The 21932-nt window shown below is 37.1% G+C and overlaps 1 protein-coding gene across 3 annotated transcripts in view; it reads right to left on the bottom strand.

The window, feature by feature from the left end:
• The window catches only part of LOC132522352 (CD302 antigen), a 131277-nt gene that overhangs the window by 83533 nt on the left and 25812 nt on the right, over window positions 1-21932 (bottom strand). For all 3 annotated transcript variants that reach the window (XM_060152803.1, XM_060152805.1, XM_060152806.1), the window contains exons 8-16: window positions 21351-21508; window positions 19154-19264; window positions 18512-18600; window positions 18220-18389; window positions 15667-15866; window positions 14956-15098; window positions 3806-3887; window positions 2807-2875; window positions 272-386 (exon numbers count right to left, since the gene is read on the bottom strand). In XM_060152803.1, the coding sequence (XP_060008786.1) occupies window positions 272-386; window positions 2807-2875; window positions 3806-3887; window positions 14956-15098; window positions 15667-15866; window positions 18220-18389; window positions 18512-18600; window positions 19154-19264; window positions 21351-21508 (1137 nt within the window). The remainder of the gene's footprint in view (window positions 1-271; window positions 387-2806; window positions 2876-3805; window positions 3888-14955; window positions 15099-15666; window positions 15867-18219; window positions 18390-18511; window positions 18601-19153; window positions 19265-21350; window positions 21509-21932) is intronic.

The raw sequence follows: 21932 nt of genomic DNA, 5'->3' as shown, positions 1-21932 counted from the left end.
CTTCCTTCCAAGACCTAATCTCCCTAAATTAGCCTTAAATTTTATCTCCTGTACAATTTCTTTCATGACAAAGGAGGAAGGTAGTCTCTAATTTCAATAAGGCGGCATTTTACTAGGGGTAGGAGTCAGGCAGGATGGAGCTTAATATATTAACTGTAGTGTCAAAGGCTTTTAAAATTATAATTGTAGACTAAAATGCCCTCTTAGGTACTCTGGCTCAGCGTTCACAAGTTCCCATGAGAAGACTGTGAAAAGGAATAACTACATTTACCTTTTGGAATCTGGCACATCCATTCAAGTTTTGTATCACAAGCAAAGGGCCTTAAATAAATAAATTCTCTGTCATCATAGAAATACCACCTTCTTCGCCATGGCCTATTAATGACCTAAAGGAGGAAGAGGATTGTAGAATATTTTCAAGTTGATGCAGCCCTTATACAACACTAAACTGTAAGCCCTATGGTCTTTAACTCTGCTTTAGCTCTAGCACCTAGGATAGATGTTTATGAATGAACACATGAAAGAATGCAGTGTTTAAGCAGTAACAGTCTAAGCAAGAGCCTTCAAAGGGACTGATAAAATATAGCATAGGGTCATGTTTATGTCCAAAATGCAAATTACTGGGGTTTTTTTTTTTCTGTTTTTTGTTGATATGAAATTGTAGAATCTTGCAACTTTAAATTTTGGGAAGATCAAGCTAGAAAAGAATATTTGGTTCAGTGGTTTCCAAACACCAGCCTGTGATCATAGCAGATCTGTGAAAAGTGACATAAAAGTCTGGCATCAGGGGCCCAAGTTCCACCTTTGGCGTTGCTTTGTGTTTCTGGGATATTGCCCTCCTCTGTGTGGTCTAAGATGGCTCTCTACAAATTCCAGGCAGCAAGCAACAGGGAAAGGAAAGGGGAGGACAGGACCTGGTAGGAGCATCCATCAGTTTTTGGACTGCTATCTCTTAAGGGCAACATTCTGGAGGGTTAGAAGGTGGCAGGTGAGGTAAGATTCTCCTTCCAGACACTGCCCTAGCTGGCCTTGTTACTGATCAATGTCTCTTCTATTTAGTTTTTTTGGTAGGTTCTTCCAATCTTTTCACACATAGGGACACAACTTGCATAGAATGTAGTTTATTGCATCAGTGTTCTGGAAACTTCACAAACTTCTATTAAGTTTTCATTCTTTCATGTGTTAAACTGGGAATTCTATAAAAACAGCATGATACTACAGAGTGTTTTACTAAAACAGTTACTTTGAAATAATGCTTTCCAATGGCCTTCTCAGTACTTGGTCTCAACCTTCGTGCAACGTTTCTGGTCAGTCATCTTCCTGAATCTCTTTCTTGGGCTTACATAGCAAAGATATTTTCTAGATGTCTCCTCCCTCCTCATCCTCTTACATTTTATAAAATGTTGGTAATCGCCTCAAATCCACTTCATGGCCCTTTGCGATTTTTTTTTTCTTTTTTTGGCCGCGCTGCGTGGCTTGTGCGATCTCAGTTCCCTGACCAGGGACTGAACCTGGGCCCTGGCAGTAAAAGCCCAGAATCCTAACCACTAGGCCATTAGAGAACTCTTTTTTTAATGAACATTTTCCTTCAACTCCAGTTTCTTTATTCTAACTTACTACAGCATATTTCTTACTGCAAGCCTGGATTCAAGACATCAGTTAAAACTAAAATGTACTACTATTTTCTCCATAAACAAATACCCCTTCTGACTGTTTCTGTAAATGCCATACATAACATAGTAGACCCATACACCTGGGTTTAAATTTCAGTTCTGTAATCATGTAAGTTACTCAGAGCTCACATTTCTTCCCCGTAAGATGGATACAGTAACAGTACCTACCTGACAAGGTTGCTTAAGTATTAAGTGAGATAATATATGTGACATGACTGTGCCTGGCTCATGAGTCAACAAGTGTTAGCTGCTGTATCATAACCATCATCACCGTCATTGTTACTCTCCTGGAACACTCTAGTTCTTGCATAAAACATACACTTTGTCTGTCATAGCCCTTGTAATTGACCTTTTACTTGTCTTTACCTCCTACGAGACTGTAAGTTCTGTGAAGACAACGACTGTTTTATATCTTGTCATTGTTGACCCCCCAGAGCATCACAGACTGCTTGGACATACTACTTATGGAACGAATAAACAAATGAAGTCTGCAAAGGAAGAGGCCTAACTGGTCTTCCATGTCTTCTGGTCCTATCTTTTGCATCTTGAAATCTGCCTCAAGATGAATCTTCTCACACCCTCCGTAGTTCTTGACAAAAACCGTTAATCATGCTCTGTTGCCTACCAAAAAAATGCACAAACTCCTTAACCTGGCATCAGTCTAACTTCCCACCTTTGTTTTCAACCACAGCACCAACAAAAACTTCTTGATCTGCATTGTTCCCTTCACTGCCCTAGCCTCTCCCTTCCACTCCCACTTTCTTTTATGCCTTACCCTATCCTACCTGTATAAACTCTACCCATCCTTAAAGGTCCAGTTGAGGTCCCACCTCTTTCTGGAAATAGGCAATAGAAATCACTTCCTCTTCTGAGTTTCACTAACCCTCCTCAGCCCACTCATTTGGAGCTTATTACTGCATAGTAACAAGAGTCGTCTTTCTTGAACATGAATTTTATCTTCTCAAATTGTCAGTTAGGTTGCTTGAGGGCTGGGCCATGGGTGTACTTCTAACCTCCCACTGCACCCAATATCATGCTCCACACGCAAAAGGCACTTCATGGGTCTGTTGCCTGACTGCACATACTGCCAGATTTATTTTTTAAATATGCAGATTTTCCAGCATTGTACTGACCTTGACAGCAGCACAGTCTCTGATATCATAATCCTGCTGAAACTCATTTGCCGTGATAATAGTAGACACCTTAAGAGACAAGAGAGGCTTGATAATTTAAGACTGATGTACAAATACCTGCAATTTAGATGTAATTTAGGCAGCTTTAATAACTCAAGTGTGTTCAAATGCCAAGGGAGGAAAACTTTTTCATTTCTTTTTTATGTCAGGATGCTAAATCACGTGAGGACTTATAAAATGCCATGAGGTCTTCAGATTCCAAACAAAGGAGGCTACAGTTTCAGAAGTGGAGGTTAATCATGTATTAAGTTCACAGTTGGAGTCATAAAGAATCAGGAGCTTGCAAAATACTTTTTTTAAATGCATGTGTTGAAATGTTAGTTATTCGATTGACTATTCTTGGATATGCTACAGTTTGAAAATGAAGTCAAGGAATTTTACATTTCGAAAGAACACACAATGACTTGACACAACGGTAATGTGGAGCAAATATTTAATACCTGAGAATAATTTGCTCCTCTAAGTGTTACCTAAAACCTCTCCTTAGGATAATGTAAACATTTGAAATAATATTTAAGGACTTTTTAAGGTTCTCCTGAATTGTTTCCTCCAATTAAAATTCTTTCTTTTTTATATAACTCATATTTTTAAATAATAAAAATAAATGTTGCTCATTATGAAAAAAAGGGAAAAAAAAACAAAGAAAAAGAAAAAAAATCACTTTTACTACCCCAAAATTACCGCTATATTTATACATCTATATTTTTATGTATTTTGGATTATATGTAGAGAGACTATGTGTATGGTTATTTTTTTAATAAAAGTGAGATTAGTAACTTATTTTTCCCCACTTCATATATGTGAATCTATTTCCATTTCAATAAAGATACATCTACATAACTTAATGGTTGTATGGCTATATTAATTAACAATCAACTTTCTTGTTATTGAAATAAATACTCTTTCCATATTATCCTAAACAAGAAAGATTAAACTTACTGGTGTATGATCACTCCATTGCCAGGATCCTTGTAAGTCAGGGCTCCTTTTATTCAAACCTATCCAAAGCCAACGCTGGTCACTATGTGAAAAGGAAGTGTTAAGAAAATTTGAGCACAGCATTTGGCAAAAACATTTAGCATCCACATCTCTAAAATGCTTAAGACATGTAAGCTTATTCAGAAGTCCTTCTCACTAACTGAGAAACATAGTTTCAAGCTATATAAACAAGTCTCCTGAAATGAAACTGAACCCTATTTACAGGGTAGCTATCAAAAAAGTACCAGACTTTTTTAAACTAAATTTTATGTTATTTTCTTCATATGAAAGGCAGAAACTATTCTGCTTTGAAAAACTTAGGAGGGGGAAAAAAGTGTATGATTAATTCAAAACTTTTACTGAAGAGCTTCAATTTTAGATAATGTTTTCAGATACAAAAACAACCATAGCATTTCCTTAAAGCATTTGTCTATAACTATCAAGTATCTTTTCTTTAAAATGAAGAACTTGGCTAACCTTTGGCTTGGCTAACCTTTTATTAAATGAGATTTAAAAAAAAATTTAATTCCCTCTGCCCACTAAGTTTAAAGTAAAACAAGCATTCAAGTATCAATATTTTCTAAATACCAAACTCCATGGGTTATACCAGAGCAATATAATTAAGCAATCACTTAAGTGAATATATTTAACCGTCATAACTATGATGCTTTTATGTACAAGGCATTGAGCTATGTGCAATGATGATACAGAGAAGTACAAGACATAATATCTACCCTCAAGTGGCATATAAACTAGTCAGGGAGACAAGATATATATGAACAAGGAAAATATGAGGCCATTTTTGAAAAACATCAAATGATAAAAATTTGCATACATTTTAAGCACTACAAAAATTTCGGAAAAAGGAGAGGTCACTGTGGACTGTAGGAAGTCAGGAAACATTTTGTAGAGTTAGTAGGACAAAAGACAGTCTTTGAAGAATTGCCAACATTTCTTTCGAGGCATAATCTAAGTGTTTACCACGTGCCAGGATTCAGGTTGGCTGAGCAGAGAAAGGATAGGCATTCCAAGGAAGAATACATACAACAACATATAGAGGCAGGGACATACATTGTAAGTGATCCCTTCCCCTCAATTAAACTCATACTCAAACCAGGGAGATATTTTCAATAAATTGAAGCGATATAACCATAAGAAATTTCTCCACCTCTAACTTCATTTGAAAATACTCTCTAAAATATAGTATACTTCTTAGGCCTTAAAAAGTAGACCATTTACCATGCAATTTTTTTTTTTGGTGGGGGTGGTGGGTTGGTGATGCTGGTTATTTCCATATAATTTAACCTTCTGATTGTATATGTCATGTACCACCAGTACATGAGTGAATGTTATATATGCAAAACAATGCATACATAAATGCTAAGTATAAATAGAACACATATTAGAAAAGGGGTAGAACCCAAATCTAAAGTTAATCCCTACTCTCAAGTTCAGGAGAATTTATGGAACACATGGAATGTACAGTTACAAGACTGCTGGGAAACACAGTAAGTCTGCATTTAAAAATATTTGCCAGTGAATCCAAGGCAGGAACAAACTTAATTTTAAATTAATTTCTCACTTTTTAATGAAATAACTGCTTTTCTTCGTCTCTTTCCTCTGTTCAACACTCCCTCATATTTTAACATCAATAAGCATGTTTTTCACCTTACCAACCTCAAGCTTTTCGACTTACTGCAATGGAACATGAGGGCGGTCCCCTTTCAGTTTTTATTGTTTTACTGTTTTCTTTCAGAAAGAAAGATTACCAATTTGCAGAGTTAAGATAAATCCAGTGGAGACAATTAAGTCTAGTTTGAATTTAGCAGCTAAAAAAGGATTTTGCAGTTTGTGTCTTCAACTAATCAGAGCTTTCGTACGGACTTCCAATTGCTGGATTTCTAAACCACCAGGTCTAGGTAATTGCCATATACATTATAATTAAAGTCAGACAGCTAAAATAAAGAGGAGGTCACGTTTGCTTCCTCAAACTTCACTTCTTTCTAATTTTTGTAGATTATGTATTTGGGCCTGGAGAATTTGTGCGGAATTTTGTGTTTCCCTAAAGTAAGCATTAGATATTTTATCTTCTTTGCACAATCAACAGTACAACTGGAAGATGATCAAAGATCGTTTTGCCATCTGCATTTACTCTATAGGCAGCTCCCACAGAAAGCTTCTTTAGGGGTCTGTCCCCACCATTGCCACTCAGTCTGCTCTTAGCTCCCCATCTTCCCTTAGAAACCTCTGCTTTCAAGCCCATTTCTGCCTCCTCTGCTGCATCTCAGAGAACAGTTTCCTAGAGAGAAGTTTATCCCGTTGTCCGAAGCTTCTCATCTTCACTACTTTCTGAGACTGAACTTCATTGCAACCCAGACCTTTATAGTTTTTAGCTTCCATTTCAAGAGATTTATTATTCGGTTATAAATATAGTAAATAGTAGCTACTTGTGGGGTTTTTTTGTGTGTGTGGTAAGAGGTGGAAAATATTTCCTCATTTGTAACTTCTTCCTGGTTTGGCCTGATTTGTCTGTAGGTAGATAAAGAGAAGAAGAAATTGGAAATCACATTAATTGTCGCACACCTCTAATGTGGATTTTCAAAAATTCGAGGGAAGAAAAAAATTTGTGGTTAGAAATGGATCATAACTGAGGAATTATATCAAACTGAAAATTTCTCTCTGTATATAAATTTCTTCTGCTCCAAACACTAAGTATATGGTTTTAAGGCTATGAGGTTAAGAAGACATTGCACGAAAGGTTACTTTGTGTATTTGCGTTAAAATTTCTACTCTCAATCAAATTTCCTGCTACATCTGGTTCCTAAGGAAAACAGCACCTCAACCATAACCCCCAGTAAACACTATTTGATGAGGGTGCTTAGTCTGCAAAGCCTTAGATTTATATCCAAATCCACTCATGCCACATCACTGGAGGTAGTGCATACAGCAGCAATCGCACTGCAAACAAGGCTTTCTTCCCTAATCCTAAAACTACTTTCGTTCTACAATGGCTTTCCCTGGTGGGCTGCTGTTAAGAGTTGCAAAGATTTTAGAGCCTTAATGATCTGGTGCACCATGAACCCTTTTCATTGAAATACAGAGACATGGAACTTAGATTGTGAGAAGTAGAGCAGTAATCTGACCTTATTCCTTGGCAGGCAAAACACAATTTGGGCAATGGACGTCTTGCTGAGCAAGGTCAATCCCTGCAATAAAAAGCTAAGGTGTTCAAGGAATAAGCTTTAGAATCATTTTCTGATATAAATGGGCTGGCTTCCTTTCTTCCCTTCAAGCCATGGTTATAATATTGAATAAGTTTTAGAATATGTTGTCTAAATATAGCATGGGCAAATGATCTCTCTATTAATGGAGCACGTATTAAGCAGACGTTACAGTCTGCTTAATACATGGTACTATATTAGCTGCTAGGATGAGCACAAATAAAATATAGTCCCTATGAGTGAAAGGATTAGGTGATGTGTTTTTCCTTTGTGCTCTTCTGTTTTCTAAATTCAATATACATTTCCTCTGTGATCAGAAAAAAACCTAATCATTGTATATTCTGTAGAAAACAAAGTATATGATAGGAATAGAAGAAAATGGAAAAGATTTACACAAAATGTTAACTAAGTTTATAACTAGGAGCTAGGATTTGAGGTGATTTTAATTTTCTTCATTATCATTTTTTACATTCCCCAATTTTACATAATGAACCTGTATTTTTTAATTTTTAATTGAGGGGGAGAACTCATCAAGTGTGATTAGAAATTAAAAAATCAAGAAAGAGTCCTTAATTACCTCTCAGACTTTTGTTTTCTAGTGTAATTTGTTCTGTATATAGAAGCTCTTAATGATCATTTATATCATATATGATATTCCATTTTTCATCAACTGATTCCCACAAATACAGTTGCCCCTTGGTATCCACAGGGGATTGGTTCCAGGACCTCCCTCATACCAAAATCCAAAGATGCTCAAGTCCCTTATATAAAATGATGTAGTATTTGCATGTAACCTAAACATGTCCTCCTGTATACGTTATTTTTAGATTACTTATTATACCTAAAACAGTGTAAATACTACGTAAATAGTTGCCAACATGAGGCAAATTCAAGTTTTGCTTTTTGGAACTTTCCAGAATTTTTTTCAAATATTTTCGATCTGAAGTTGATTGAATCTGCGGATGTGAAACGTGTGGATATGGAGGGCTGACTGTATCCACAACCTCATTGCTTAGTACTTATCCACGGCTCCCTGAACCACTTAAAGGTTCCTAATCTCTTGCTGGGTTAGGAACTTGATTCAAAACCCAGTTTGTTTATGTCAGTATTTTCCTTAAAGATACTTTAGCTTAGACAGTATGATACTGTGTGTGTCAAGCTTGAGATCTAGGGGCTAGCAAGCTGCCCAGCTGAAATTCTCTCTTCAGGGAGGGTCAGCAGGGCATTACAAAGGTTATGTTCCAGAGGCAGCCACCACAAGGGAGACTGCAGTCCAAAAGCCGTACCTGAGACTTTGGTTGTTAGCAGAGTAAATGTCAGAAATAGGTTAATATCAGCAAACTTAGAAGCTTGTTAATCAGCATGATCTTAGAAATGGGCACTCATTGGTAAAATTGAAGATATGAGGAATAGCTAAAAATACTTAGGGACACTCTCACTCTTCATGAAAGGGTATGAGAATCTCGTGAGGCTGGTATCCTGTACCACTGGAAATGGATCTACGTCCTGATCCCTCTTTTTTAAAAAAGTTTATTTATTTTTATTAATTTATTTTTGGCTGCGTTGGGTCTTTGTTGCTGTGTGCAGGTTTTCTCTAGTTGTGGCGAGCGGGGGTTACTCTTCGTGGCAGTACACAAGCTTCTCACTGCGGTGGCTTCTCTTGTTGTGGAGCACGGGCTCTAGAGCGCAGGCTCAGTAGTTGTGGCTCGCGGACTCTAGAGCGCAGGCTCAGTAGTTATAGCGCACGGGCTTAGTTGCTCCACGGCATGTGGGATCTTCCTGCACCAGGGCTCAAGCCCATGTCCCATGCATTGGCAGGCGGATTCTTAACCACTGCGCAACCAGGGAAGCCCTGGGGCCTGATCTTTTAATGGTCCCATGTCCAGTCATTGGGTCAGGTGACTGGGACTGCCTGATGCCAACTATAGTGGGAACAGAAGAATCCTGCTTTTGGAACATTGTCACATTTACCTCAAATGAGCGTTCCATGCAAGATGGTCACTGGAATCTAAAAGGACAGACTACCGGGATGTTGTAAGCTTACAAGACAGGTTATATAACATGTTTTCTGCCTGCTTCAATGACTGTTTAATAAATGTATGTCTGGAGAGATTCGGTCTGAATATTGCATTCATTATACTCTACTCTCAAGGTTGTGGGCAGTAGCTAAGAAACACTCACCTTGAAAGAAACTTAGGAGTTTGTATATTCAAATTAGCTTAGTGTGCAATGAAATTTTGAATATTAATTTCTAATGCTAGAAAATGAAGTCTAAAATACTAGAAATTATACAACAGATGCTTAATAAATGATTATTTATGGAACGCATGTATTGTATTTTTCATCAGATTCCAAGCACACTGTAGTGAGACTTTACTTGCTTTAATGAAGAAAATACAATCGTTAGCATATTAATGCAAATCTGGAAAATGTGGAAAAATGTTCAAACATTTAAACACGCATTCAAAATCTTATCTTCCAGAGGTAACAACGATGATCTTTTCTGACGTAGTTTTGCAGTCTACTTTTTGATGTAAATAGTATATTTTCTACTCTTTTATAATTTGCCTTTCTTCCCACTTAATACATTATAAATACTTGCATGTTGCAATGTTCTTTTTTTAAATCTTAATGAACAGGGGATAAATTCCAAACAAAGATCAACAAAAGTGATGATACTAGGCATCTTTACCTTTTTTCTGACTTTCATGGAAATGCATTTAATGTTTAATCATTAAGTGTCATATGGCTATTGGTTGAACTACACTTCTATTTTTAATTTAATAAGAAATTATGTGTTAATTATATTAACTATGTTAAGTATATATTTATATATAAAACCAGGAATGAATAGTGAATTTTACCAGATGCATTCTCAGCACCTATTAAGATGATCACGTATTTGACTAGATATATAGAGTTCCTAATACTGGCCCAACCTTGTACTCTTGGAAGAAATCCTACATGATAAAGGCATGTTATTTTGAGGTACTATAACACAGTCGGTTAGGAAAGTGGGCTCTAATGGGTTCATATATTGGATCCTTTATTTACTAACTACATAACCTTGGGCAAGTTGTTTTACTTCTCTGTGTCTCCATCTCCCCATTTAGATAAAATGGGCATAGTAACCTACCTCATAGGCCGTTGTAAGGATTAGTTAGTAGAAAATACTTAGGACATTATCTGGCATGCAATAAGCAGTGTATCTGCGTTTGTTATTGTATCCCTCGTTAGTATTTACTTTTTCAAGTCTAGATATGAGGTTGGTCTATAATTCTTTGTGCTATCTTTGACAGGTTGTGATATCAGAATTAGACTATTTGTGAAATAAACTGAATGCTTGCACCAGTTTCTATGTAATGGAATACAATCTCTTGGTTGTACTACTGAAATACGTGGTAATGATCTCTTTTTTAAGATATGAAGGAGATCACATATAGAACCATGTATGTAGTTACTATCTTTTTCTTGGAAGAAATTCTTTGTTAACTTTTTCCATTTTTTCCATGGCTATTGGAATACTGGGTTTCCACTTATTAAATCAATTATATACTAATTTATATTTCCCTAGATATTGTTCACTTTAATAATTTCATTATAATAACGTAGAATTATGCATAGGATTCTTACCAATTAAAAAATTCTCCATTGAAAGGATTTTATAATCTGTTACTTAGGTTTCATTTTAAGTATCTGTTTTCTTTTTTGTTTTCATGATTTAGTCATCAGTAGATTTTTTTCCTCTGTTTTGTAGTTTTATTTCTAGAGATAAAACTCTAGAATTTGTCAGTTCTACTGCTTTTCCAGTTTCTAATTAATTCATTTCACTTTTATCTTTATTAGGTTCTTTCTTATGGTTTCCTTTTATTTATGTTGATAAATATTTTAACTTTTAGGTGAATGCTTATTTTCATTATTTTTGTTTAATAATTAAAAGCCCTTAAAGCTATTAATGTACCTCCAGCTATAGCTTTGGTTATATCTCATGAAGTTCAGAATGAGTGTTTTTATTATCATCTATACAGTTTTGATTTACTTGCCAAAAGAGTTCTTAAAAACATTGAATGTTTATTTTGTAAATAAGAGTCACAGATGTAGAAAATAAACTTATGGTTATGGGGGGGAAAGGGTGGGGGAAGGAATAAATTTGGAACTGGGATTGATACATACACACTACTATATATAAAATGGATAACTAATAAGGATGTACTGTATAACACAGGGAACTCTACTCAATACTCTGTAATGACCTATTTGGGAAAAGAATCTAAAAAAGAGTGGATATATGTATATGTATAACTGATTCACTTCGTTGTACACCTGAAACTAACACAACATTGTAAATCAACTATACTCCAATAAATTTTTTTAAAAAACACTGAATTTTTAGGTGAAGGGGATTTGATTTCACTTCTAATGTAACTTGTATAATTCTACCACTTTGAAATGTTAGGGTTTTTTTTTTTTTAGCCTAATAGATCCATTATTTTAAGTGATCCAGGCAAAGAGCTTGAAGAGGAAGTATATACAGACTTTTTAATCTATAAATAAAGAGGATATTATTAAATCAATCTTAATTATACTATTCATATGTTCTATGTTATTTCTATTTTGCCTGTCTCGTTCGTTGATAAATGAGATGAGCGTTAGAGTCTCTCATTACTGTTTTTTATTGAAAAATTTTAGCAATATAATTAATATTTTTGCTTTATACATTTTGATATCTTAAGTGTGTAAAGGTTCTTGACTATTATAACTTCACTGTAGATTGTACCTTTAATCAATAATAAGATCTCATTTTCCCATTTAATGTCTTTTTACTTCAATTGTATTTTATCTAATATTAATACTACAACTCTAGCTTTTTCATTCACATTTACACAATATAATTTTGCCCATTATTTTAATTTTCCCATTCTAAGTTTTACATTAAGTTTGTGATTATTAACTCAATGCTACTTGGGTGAATAAGGCCCATACAGCAAATTATAAAGAAATAAAATAACATAAGTGAAGTGGCCAAGGAGTAATAAATTGGAGACCATAACAAATTGGAGAGTGAGGCCACATTTTGGTGGGCCATTGGCTAATCAGCACTAATTATTGCTGCAATATGAAAATGTTGCCAGTAGTTTTAATTTTAAAAAGAGTGTCAGAAAATATGGATTTTATCAAAATGTTTTGATTCTGAAACACTTTGTGGTCCCTTCCTTCCAGGAAAAGAACATAATACTCCTTGGGCTGGAAAGGTACTAATTGGCAAGATTTGTTTTAGGTATCTTTCAACAGCATAGAGTTGGGTTTCATTACTGAACACATTTGCAAACTTGGACTTAAACATAACTGATAATGGATACATTTGGTCTTCTGCCATCTTCTTTATGCCGGACTTTATGCTTTGTTATTTTATTCCTTTATAATTTGCTGTATGGGCCTTTTTTTCCCCACTCATTACATATTCAGTAGATGAACATACTCTTTACAGTTTTAAAAAAATACAAACTCTGTGTTTCTAAATATGATTTCCAGGTAAAATGAAGAATTTATTATACTTTCAGTTTTCACAGTCATTTTATCTCTTTACATCTCAGTTTTTATTTACAAACAGAGTTATAAACTCTGGTATTAACCAGAGTTAACACCTGGTTTTATTAAAATATTCTTGTTTCTCTTTCAGAATTTAGGATAATTACATTCTAACTTTAGGATAATTTAGGGTAATTTTATAATTACATATATTGCATTATTTAGACTGGGACTATGTTTTTATGTTCTGTATTCTTCCTTCTAATTCTTTAACAACAAAATACCTGTTCATGTGTTTTGATTTTTATTCATCTCTCAACTGGAATATGTCTGAAATTTTTTTCAAGTAGGGAGCATTATCAATTACTATCTTCACAAATGAAAAACCACACAACTGGGAACTAAGATCAACACATTGCCCACATTTTCCAGTTCAAAACTCTTTAGATGTCAATTTTTAAAATGCCTTCTTATATTTAATGTCCTAGAGAAGAAGGCTAGCTGGATTTTGTGTTTTGGTACCTGTTTTATTTTTGCTATTTTTCTTTGAAGTCTTTGTTTTTTTGAGTCAAAACGATCAGGAAAGTATTCACTAGGGTATGTCCAGGTGGTGATTTCTTTTCCATAATTTTGCCTGGTATACCCTGAATCCTTGATTTACAAGTTCTGGTCTTCTTTTTTTTTTTTTTTCGGTACGCGGGCCTCTCACTGTTGTGGCCTCTCCCGTTGCGGAGCACAGGCTCCGGATGCGCAAGCTCAGCGGCCACGGCTCACGGGCCCAGCCACTCCGTGGCATGTGGGATCTTCCCGGACCGGGGCACGAACCCGTGTCCCCTGCATCGGCAGATGGACTCTCAACCACTGCGCCACCAGGGAAACCCCAAGTTCTGGTCTTCTTTTCGATTCAAAAAGTGACGGGAGGGACTTCCCTCGTGGTCCAGCGGCTAAGAATCTGCCTTCCAATGCAGGGGATGCAGGTTTGATCCCTGGTCCGGGAAATAAGATCCCACATGCCACGGGGCAACTATGCCATTGCGCCGCAACTACTGAGCCCCCACATTCTGGAGCCTGCACGCCACAACTACAGAGCCTGTGCGCCGCAACTACTGAGCCCACGATCTCTGAAGCCCGCACACCACAACTACAGAGGCTGTGTGCCACAACTACTGAGCCCACGATGTCTGGAGCCCGTGCACTACAACTACAGAGGCTGTGCGCCGCAACTACTGACCCACAATCTCTGGAGCCCGCGCACCACAACTAGAGAGAAGCCTGTGCACTGCAACGAAGAGCCCATGTGCTGCAATGAAAGATCCCGCATGCTGCAACTAAGACCCCACACAGCCAAAAATAAATAAATAAATAAATTTAAAAGTTCATTCTCTTAAAAAAGAAAAAAAAAAGTGAGGGGAAAAATAAATTGTGAAGTAGAAGCCCCTCATACCTATGATTGTCCCCAAAGCTTCAGAAAAAATTCCCTCTATGGCAGCAACACCTTGCCCATGTTTCTCCACATTATCTTTAAGGACACCAAGAAAACTGTTCAGGAATCCTCCTTCTACATAACATCAAAATCACAGTGGCTTATTGACTCCATCTTTGTTACATCTCTGATCACTTCCTTACTGTCCCATCTTACTGCCCTTCTTCAATGTAGTTTTCTACCAGCTGGGCTGTAATAGCCTTATAATTAATTGTTCTGCATCTACCTACCATGTCTGTCTGTCTGTCTGTCTGTTTCTCTCTCTCTCTCTCTCCACACACACACACACACACACACACACACACACACACACACACACATTTTGTTTTTGTTTGTTTGTTTTTTGCCTATTGACTTACTAAACTCCTTCCCTGGCAAGAAAGGGTGTTTCAATTTTATACCCAAATTCCATTTTCTAGCTAAGTTCTTTGGCTCATTTCTCTTTCACCATATCTGTATATTCTAGTCCCAGTTCCTTTGCTTATGTTCTGCTTTCCCTGGCTTTTTCTCCCATCTTAACTTTCAAATATTACCTTACTTCCTAAGAACCATCCTTCTTCATAACATTTTCCCCAATTATACCTCCCAGAAACACTTCCTCCCTCCTCTAAATTCCCATGGCCTCTCCCTACTCGTGTTCTAGATTTTTCCACCATACTTTTCTTATCCCCACTGCTGCACACTATTACACTACACAAAGGGTGGGGACTCTGTCTCCTTCATCTCTGAATCCCTCATAGCGTCTTGCACATAAAAATGTTTGATGTTGAATGACTGTTAAAGTACTGAAAAACCCTTTTAGATAATAAAACATGTCAATTCTGAATACCTAGAGGACATCAAATTTAACAGAGAAGATCTCATTCTAAAAGTATTACCTGAACTGGTCTGTTAGAAAGTGAAGAAATTTCTTTATTTCATCCATATGACTGAAGCTAGGAAGGTGCCCTCCAAGTGCTTGGCAGAATCTCTCAGCTTCTTCCCAGTTCCTCTTTCTTACAATTCTTTCTATATGAAATAGCTTAACAAAATATAATGTTAATTTGTTTCCTGGTATAATCATAAAGTATTCATAAGTTCAAAGTCAATTACAGTCAAATGTGTGGGCCCCTGAAATGGACTCTTAGAAGTGTAATAAAGTCATAGGTAAAGGCCCATATACTGTGACACAAACAGGTCCTGTTGAAAGTGTCAACTAGAGGCCAGACTGACACGGACCCTAAAGTAAAATTTTTGACTTGTAAGAAATGACAGAACTCTTCATTTGACAACAATAATTAAAGGGATATGAGAAATGTAAGCAAAGTATTAGCATGGCATGCAGCTCACCCAATTTCCCAAAACAAAAGAACCCTAGGAAAGAGCCAGTTCTGGCTCTGGCCCTGCTCTTTTGGGTAGCACATGAGTTTATATGGGAATGAGTCATCTGACACCAGAGGTTCAATGATACCCTGACAAGGACTCTGTGCTCCCAAACACTTCAGTAGGTGATGTATATGTCTGGGAAGGAGCACAGTTTGGACAAAAACATGGACTAGGATAGTAGACAGATAGCTTCATTGAGGGATTGAATGAGAATATTACTTTACCTTATAACAAGAAAGACCTGAGGGGAAACTATGCCAGCCTTCAGGACAGGGGTCTTCAGGCTTGGGGGCTGCTTTTTCAGGCTCAGGGTGCTCACTTATTTTCTTGCAAATTGAACGTGCTCGGAAGCTTCTGCAGTCTTTTACCTCCCACTTTCCAAGAGACTTTCCCGTAGCCATAGCCACACACCCTCCTGGAGAAGCTGGGGTTGAACAGAAAAGTTTAATTAAAAATAACATTAAAGGGACTTCCCTGGTGGTCCAGTGGTTAAGAATCCACCTTCCAATGCAGGGGACGCGGGTTCGATCCCTGGTCAGGGCACTAAGATCCCACATGCTGCGGGGCAACTAAGACCGTGCACCGCAACTACTGAGCACGTGAGCCACAACTAGGGAGAAGCCTGCATGCCACAACTAGAGAGAACCCAGTGCACCACAACAATGATCCCGCATGCCTCAATGAAGGTCCCAGATACTGCAACTAAGACCCGACGCAGCCAAAAAATAAAATAAATATTTTTAAAAAACATTAAAAAATTAAAGCCCAAGCATTTTCTAGTGCCTACACACTTTATTTGATTCAAAGTGGGGAGAGAGAATAGGAAAGAAAATGGAGGAAATAAATGTGTTGTTCACAATAATAATGATGACAGTAATACAGAGAAGTGTTTACTACTTGCCAGGTACTATTCTAAGAGGATTAAGTGAATTGATCCTCACACAGAGTGGATTCTATTGTCACACTGAGGTACAGTGAGGATTAGTGATTTGTCCAAGGTCACATGTGAGAAAGTTGCTGATCCAGAATTGGAATCTAGGTGGTGTGTGTGTAGAGCTGTACCCTAAACCACTATGATGCTCAGAACAGTCTAAATCGTTCATATTCACCTAACAGCTTTCAACAGTTTTTAAGCAACTTAGTAAACCTCAAAACAAGACTCTCAGATTCAGATCCAAAGGAAGGGCTGGTACAATAAAGGTAGAAGGAGGTGTGTGGTAATATACATTTGTTTACTATTAATTTTATGGCAGCCAGAATTTTATTTACTCACTACAACATTAAAAGATAGTTTGTATTGTCAGATCCATTTCCAGATGAAGAATTAGTGACTTGGCCACAATCATAGCTAGTGAGTGAAGGAGTCAGAACTTGAACCCAGATTTGTCTGGCAAAATGCCATGCTCCCTTTCCCATTACATCACACTGCTGGAAATGCGCAGAGGACAAGAAGAACATACATTGCAAAGTAATAAGGACAACTTCCATTCCATCACACAGAGAAGCCATATGGTCTCATGTCTCATTATACAAGGACAGCAAGAGGAACAAGGAACTGGGAAAAATAATGCTGTGTTACCCTGGATGGGTGTGCTATTTTCTCTTATTCTACCCCCTATCCATGGCTTGCCCAATGCAAACCAAACTGGCTGAATCTGGGAGTAATAATGGTAAAGAGGACTTACAGGCAGTCTTTCTGGCTACAGACTGAGACAATAGCTATTACAGCTACTTCCTAAGCACCCCTGCCCCCAACCACTGAGGCTTATCCATGAAGAATGTGACACTGACTCTAAAATGTCTGAGTGTCTATAAAAGAAATCATGTATTTTGTATTTTAGAACATTCTAATTTAAGATGAAATTTAACCAGGATTAGCATCTGCATCCTCCATCTTCTACAAGTAAAAAGATGACCTTGTTATTATCAATACCACTCATATTTATACTGATGATCATGTATTACAAATTTTGTGGGCATTCTCTATTTCAAACAGTGTGTTTAACTACACATTCACATGTTCCAATTTCTATGTTATAAAAATGGTCTTCATGATTCCATTATACAAACATAAGAAAATATAAATAATTCAAAGGAAGAAAAGTCGAATGCTGTCTCATAAAAAGCGAAAGTCCTCTAAAAAGCATTGAATTAGAAATCAGATCTGGATTTTAGCAATTCAATAACCAGGTAACCTTCGTCAAGTAAGTCACCTTTCTAAGCCTCTGTTTTCTCAACTCTAAAATCAGAAGGGCCTTCTGAGGCCTTTTCTGGCTCAAATGTTCTGATTCTATGACTAATTATGGTCAACGCTTTAGGCTAAAGAAGGATAAACTACCTTTCAGAAAAAATAATACCTATAATACATTGCCTCCTTAATTCTCACCCATTGAGAATAATAGAAATAAACACATTCAATTTTGCAGAAAGAAGTTAAGAAGCAGAGAGGTGAAAATGTAAAGTGCTCCTCAATGAAGCTTCTAGGTTCTGTTTGAGACTACGTGGAAAAGATAACAAACTCACACTGATGCTTCTAGCTCTGTGCCATTAGATGGTGGTTTCTGAGAACTGAGTTTTCTAGCTTTTATTGGGTAATTGCCGAGGATTTCATAGGGAAGACATAGTCGCTGCTTCTATTTATGGTTCCGTAGACAGACTCTAGTCCTGAAAATCATCATCTCCTTCGTATTTCAAAGGTATGTGAAGAACAGATTTGGGAGGAATGCTGCCTTTCACAAGTCACTGTATTCTACTGCTTTCAAGGCTAAGGCACTCACCTGGCTCAAGAAAATTCCAGTTGGAAAAGGTTACAGCCCGCTTTATTCCACCAGCACTTCCCCAACTATACTCTCCACTTGCATCTGTATCTCTCAGGCCAGTCCAGAAGTATTTTTCTGGAGACTTAGTATACTTTTTAATCATATCATTCAGGTATTCTTGCTCAAATCTACAAAATGAGAGTCAAATTAGTAGGTGTTTTTTACAGTGACTGAAATACTATATAAATTGAAGACGCACTTTTTTTAGGAAGATTATTTAGCAAAGGAACCCAGAGTTAAAAGTTCACACCTGCTAGTTACAGTCAGATTGCAGTTGGTTCCAAAGGGGACCTCATCCTTGTAAATCTTGTAACAGGCTTCTCCATGTCTCTTCCAGCCCTAAATCAGAGGAAAAATATCACACTGTCTTCTGCACTTGATAACAAGCCAGTTTCTGTTACATAAGTAACATCTTACAACTAAGGGAAATTAAGGACATGGACAGGGAATTTAAACACATGATGAGAGTGGGATACAATTTCATAGAAAACCTCCATAAGCCTGTGAGCCTGTGTCAGACAGAAGGAATGTCTTAACTTTCTTTACCCCTAATGCCTAGCTCATCATAAGAGTATAACAGTTGTTAGTTCAATTATTTTTGAATAAGAATAATACAAGTAAGAGAAGTAAAAAATTAGCGTTGAGGATATAATCATATACATTTTTACAGAAATTCATGAATAGATAATTAGTTTTCCTATAACTCTTCCTTCTTCTGTAAGAGTGCCGATATCTATGATTCACCACCTTCTGGCTTGCTCTAACGTATAAATGAACAGAACCTAGTAATTTCTTCTATTTTCCAAGTCTAAAGTATTTAAGTCTCAACTACCATATCTAACCAAGAAGGTATAATATTGCCTAGAAAAATTTCCACAGGGGTTTTACATACCTCATCTGGAGGACACATCTTATCAGCTCTTGTATCATTCAATTTTTCTCCCTTTTTCTTACATACATATTTAAGTTTCTCTTCACATGACTGGACCTTCCACTGACCTAGCTTTTAAAAAACAGAAAATAATTTTTCCCACAAGAGAAATTATTTGCCACACATTTAGAATTGAACTCTTATCTTAAATCAAGATAGTTTCTTCCCACAACTATCAGGGAGGGAGAGGGGGAGGAGGGGAAGGAGGAAAGGGAGGGGGAGGAAAGGAATATAAATGAATGATTAAATCTGAGAACATACTCCTAGAAAATGCTACCCAACAAACCTGGAAGCCTGTTACTTCAGCATCACCTCAAGGTCACAGTGGGGATGAATTTCATTTTCTTATAAGAGTGACAATAAAACCACCAAAGGACACTATACAGAAGTTGAAGAGAGAAGAACCCAGCCCACAGAGTTGCCAGAGTTCTAGTCTTCTTCCATATGACACAGCCAGTTTGTCCACAGGTAAAAAAAACTTTGGAGCAACGATAGCCAGGACATGGAAGCAACCTAAGTGTCCATCGACAGATGAATGGATAAAGAAGATGTGGCATATATATACAATGGAATATTACTCAGCCATAAAAAGAAACGAAATTGAGTTATTTGTAGTGAGGTGGATGGACCTAGAGACTGTCATACAGAGTGAAGTAAGTCAGAAGGAGAAAAACAAATACCGTATGCTAACACATATATATGGAATCTAAAAAAAATGGTTCTGAAGAACCTAGGGGCAGGACAGGAATAAAGATGCAGATGTAGAGAATGGACTTGAGGACACAGGGAGAGGGAGGGGTAAGCTGGGATGAAGTGAGAGAGTGGCATTGACATATATACACTACCAAATGTAAAATAGATAGCTAGTGGGAAGCAGCTGCCTAGCGCAGGGAGATCAGCTTGGTGCTTTGTGACCACCTAGAGGGGTAGGATAGGGAGGGTGGGAGGGAGACTCAAGAGGGAGGAGATATGGGGATATATGTATATGTATAGCTGATTCACTTTGTTATAAAGCAGAAACTAACACACCATTGTAAAGCAATTATACCCCAATAAAGATGTTAAAAGAACAAACAAACAAACAAAAACTTTGGGGCAGGTCACCTAATCTCCCTGTCTGAGTTTCCTCATATGTAAGAAGATGATGATGATTAGAATAGCTACTCCCTAAGAATTTTAGAATCAAAAGTTTCTGCCAACTCTACTTCAGTCTAGACGTCAAAGTTCTATCTTTCAAATATGCTCCTTAACATTGATTTTGCTTAAGTCACTCTGCTTTCTTTGAATTAAATTTTAGTAAGTCAATTGTGATGCGGGTCAGTTTTGAACGTTGGAAGCTGTCTAGATAAGCCATCAGTTCACTCTGGCCTATGGGACCTCATTTTTATCTTTGATACTCTTTTAAAGATATCCTGTGTACCCTTTTAAATAGAGCATTAAATGGGACACCCTTCTAAATTCAGCTTTACACCTTTCTAAAAACATCTTTACTATTGAAACACTTCTAAATAGCCCTGCCATTTATGGCTTCCACTTAAGTCTCTCTAGAAGTCCCAGTTTGGGACTGGCCTCCCAAACAATTAGGAGTCCACAGGAAAGTGCTACAAACAAAAATATAGAGATACGTATGTCCTTTCCGGCTCAATAGTTTATTTTGGACTCTTCTGAAAGTCCAAAGCATGCTCAGTAAACATTTATGCATTCTATAGGAGTAAGACAGTCTTTGAACCAAGTCAGACCTAATTTTTTAACAACACTAGTCTTTCAGTTCTCAAAGTTGGCTTACTTTGATCTGAACATGGGAAGATGGGATTTTCCAGGTCACATTGTGGCTACCTGCTAAATATCACACTGGTGGTACTGAGAGAAAGCAGCTTCTCAGAAGCAGTCTGGCACAAGAATCTGAGCTCTAAAGGGATTCTCTTGATCTGTTTCACACCAGAGAAGATACTCTCAGACAGGAACTGGATTGCTTCTTTGGTAATTGCTTTATTTACCTTTTCTCAGCAGCTACTGGAAAGACAGTCTACAGTGTTATTACCTTTTATTTTCTTTCCCAGCTTAAACACAAATACCCCAACCAAAGTCATCTTATTATTATTATTAGATTTTCAGGTATAACAATAAGGATAGAAATAAACTTGAGGAGGTTTCCTACCTTCCCTAAATAGGAAACACAGTTGGGAGTCTTATTGTAGGGAACATGTGGCTCATTCTCATCCCAATAAGTCAGAGTAACTTCAGTACCATCTGACCACTGAAATAGAGTTGGTGTATTTATGTTCCTAAGGCCTGTCCATACTTCTTCTTTGGCATCTAAAAGAAAAATGTTTTATTTGTTTGGTTACTCAATTACATTCTTCAATATGTACACTGCTACTGAGTTTTACATTCTGATATGGGGTGTTAGGAGCCTTGACGGTATTTTTTTTTTCTTTTAAAATTTTAATTCAGTAAATGGTACTCTTAATTAACCTGTAAAAGTATTGATAAGTTAGGCAGGCCCGATGATGAGGGCTTTTCAGGTCACTTATACAGGTAGGGCACACAGGTGGAACAGCTGTACTATGACCTGTAGGCTGGATGTTCCTGATACCTGGTTTAGATAAACCTTGCTTTATGAGAAATAATGAAACCCTACAAATACAGTCATAGATATTCCAATTAGAATAAGGATATTGTCCATCACGGCCATGGGATGACTATACTGCCTTCCCAGGTAGAACAAGTGGCACCATGC

This window comes from Lagenorhynchus albirostris, chromosome 6 (genome assembly GCF_949774975.1).
Source record: "Lagenorhynchus albirostris chromosome 6, mLagAlb1.1, whole genome shotgun sequence".
NCBI lineage: Eukaryota > Metazoa > Chordata > Mammalia > Artiodactyla > Delphinidae > Lagenorhynchus > Lagenorhynchus albirostris.
Note: the sequence above shows the minus strand (reverse complement) of the source record. Positions and strands in the feature narration are given on the sequence as shown.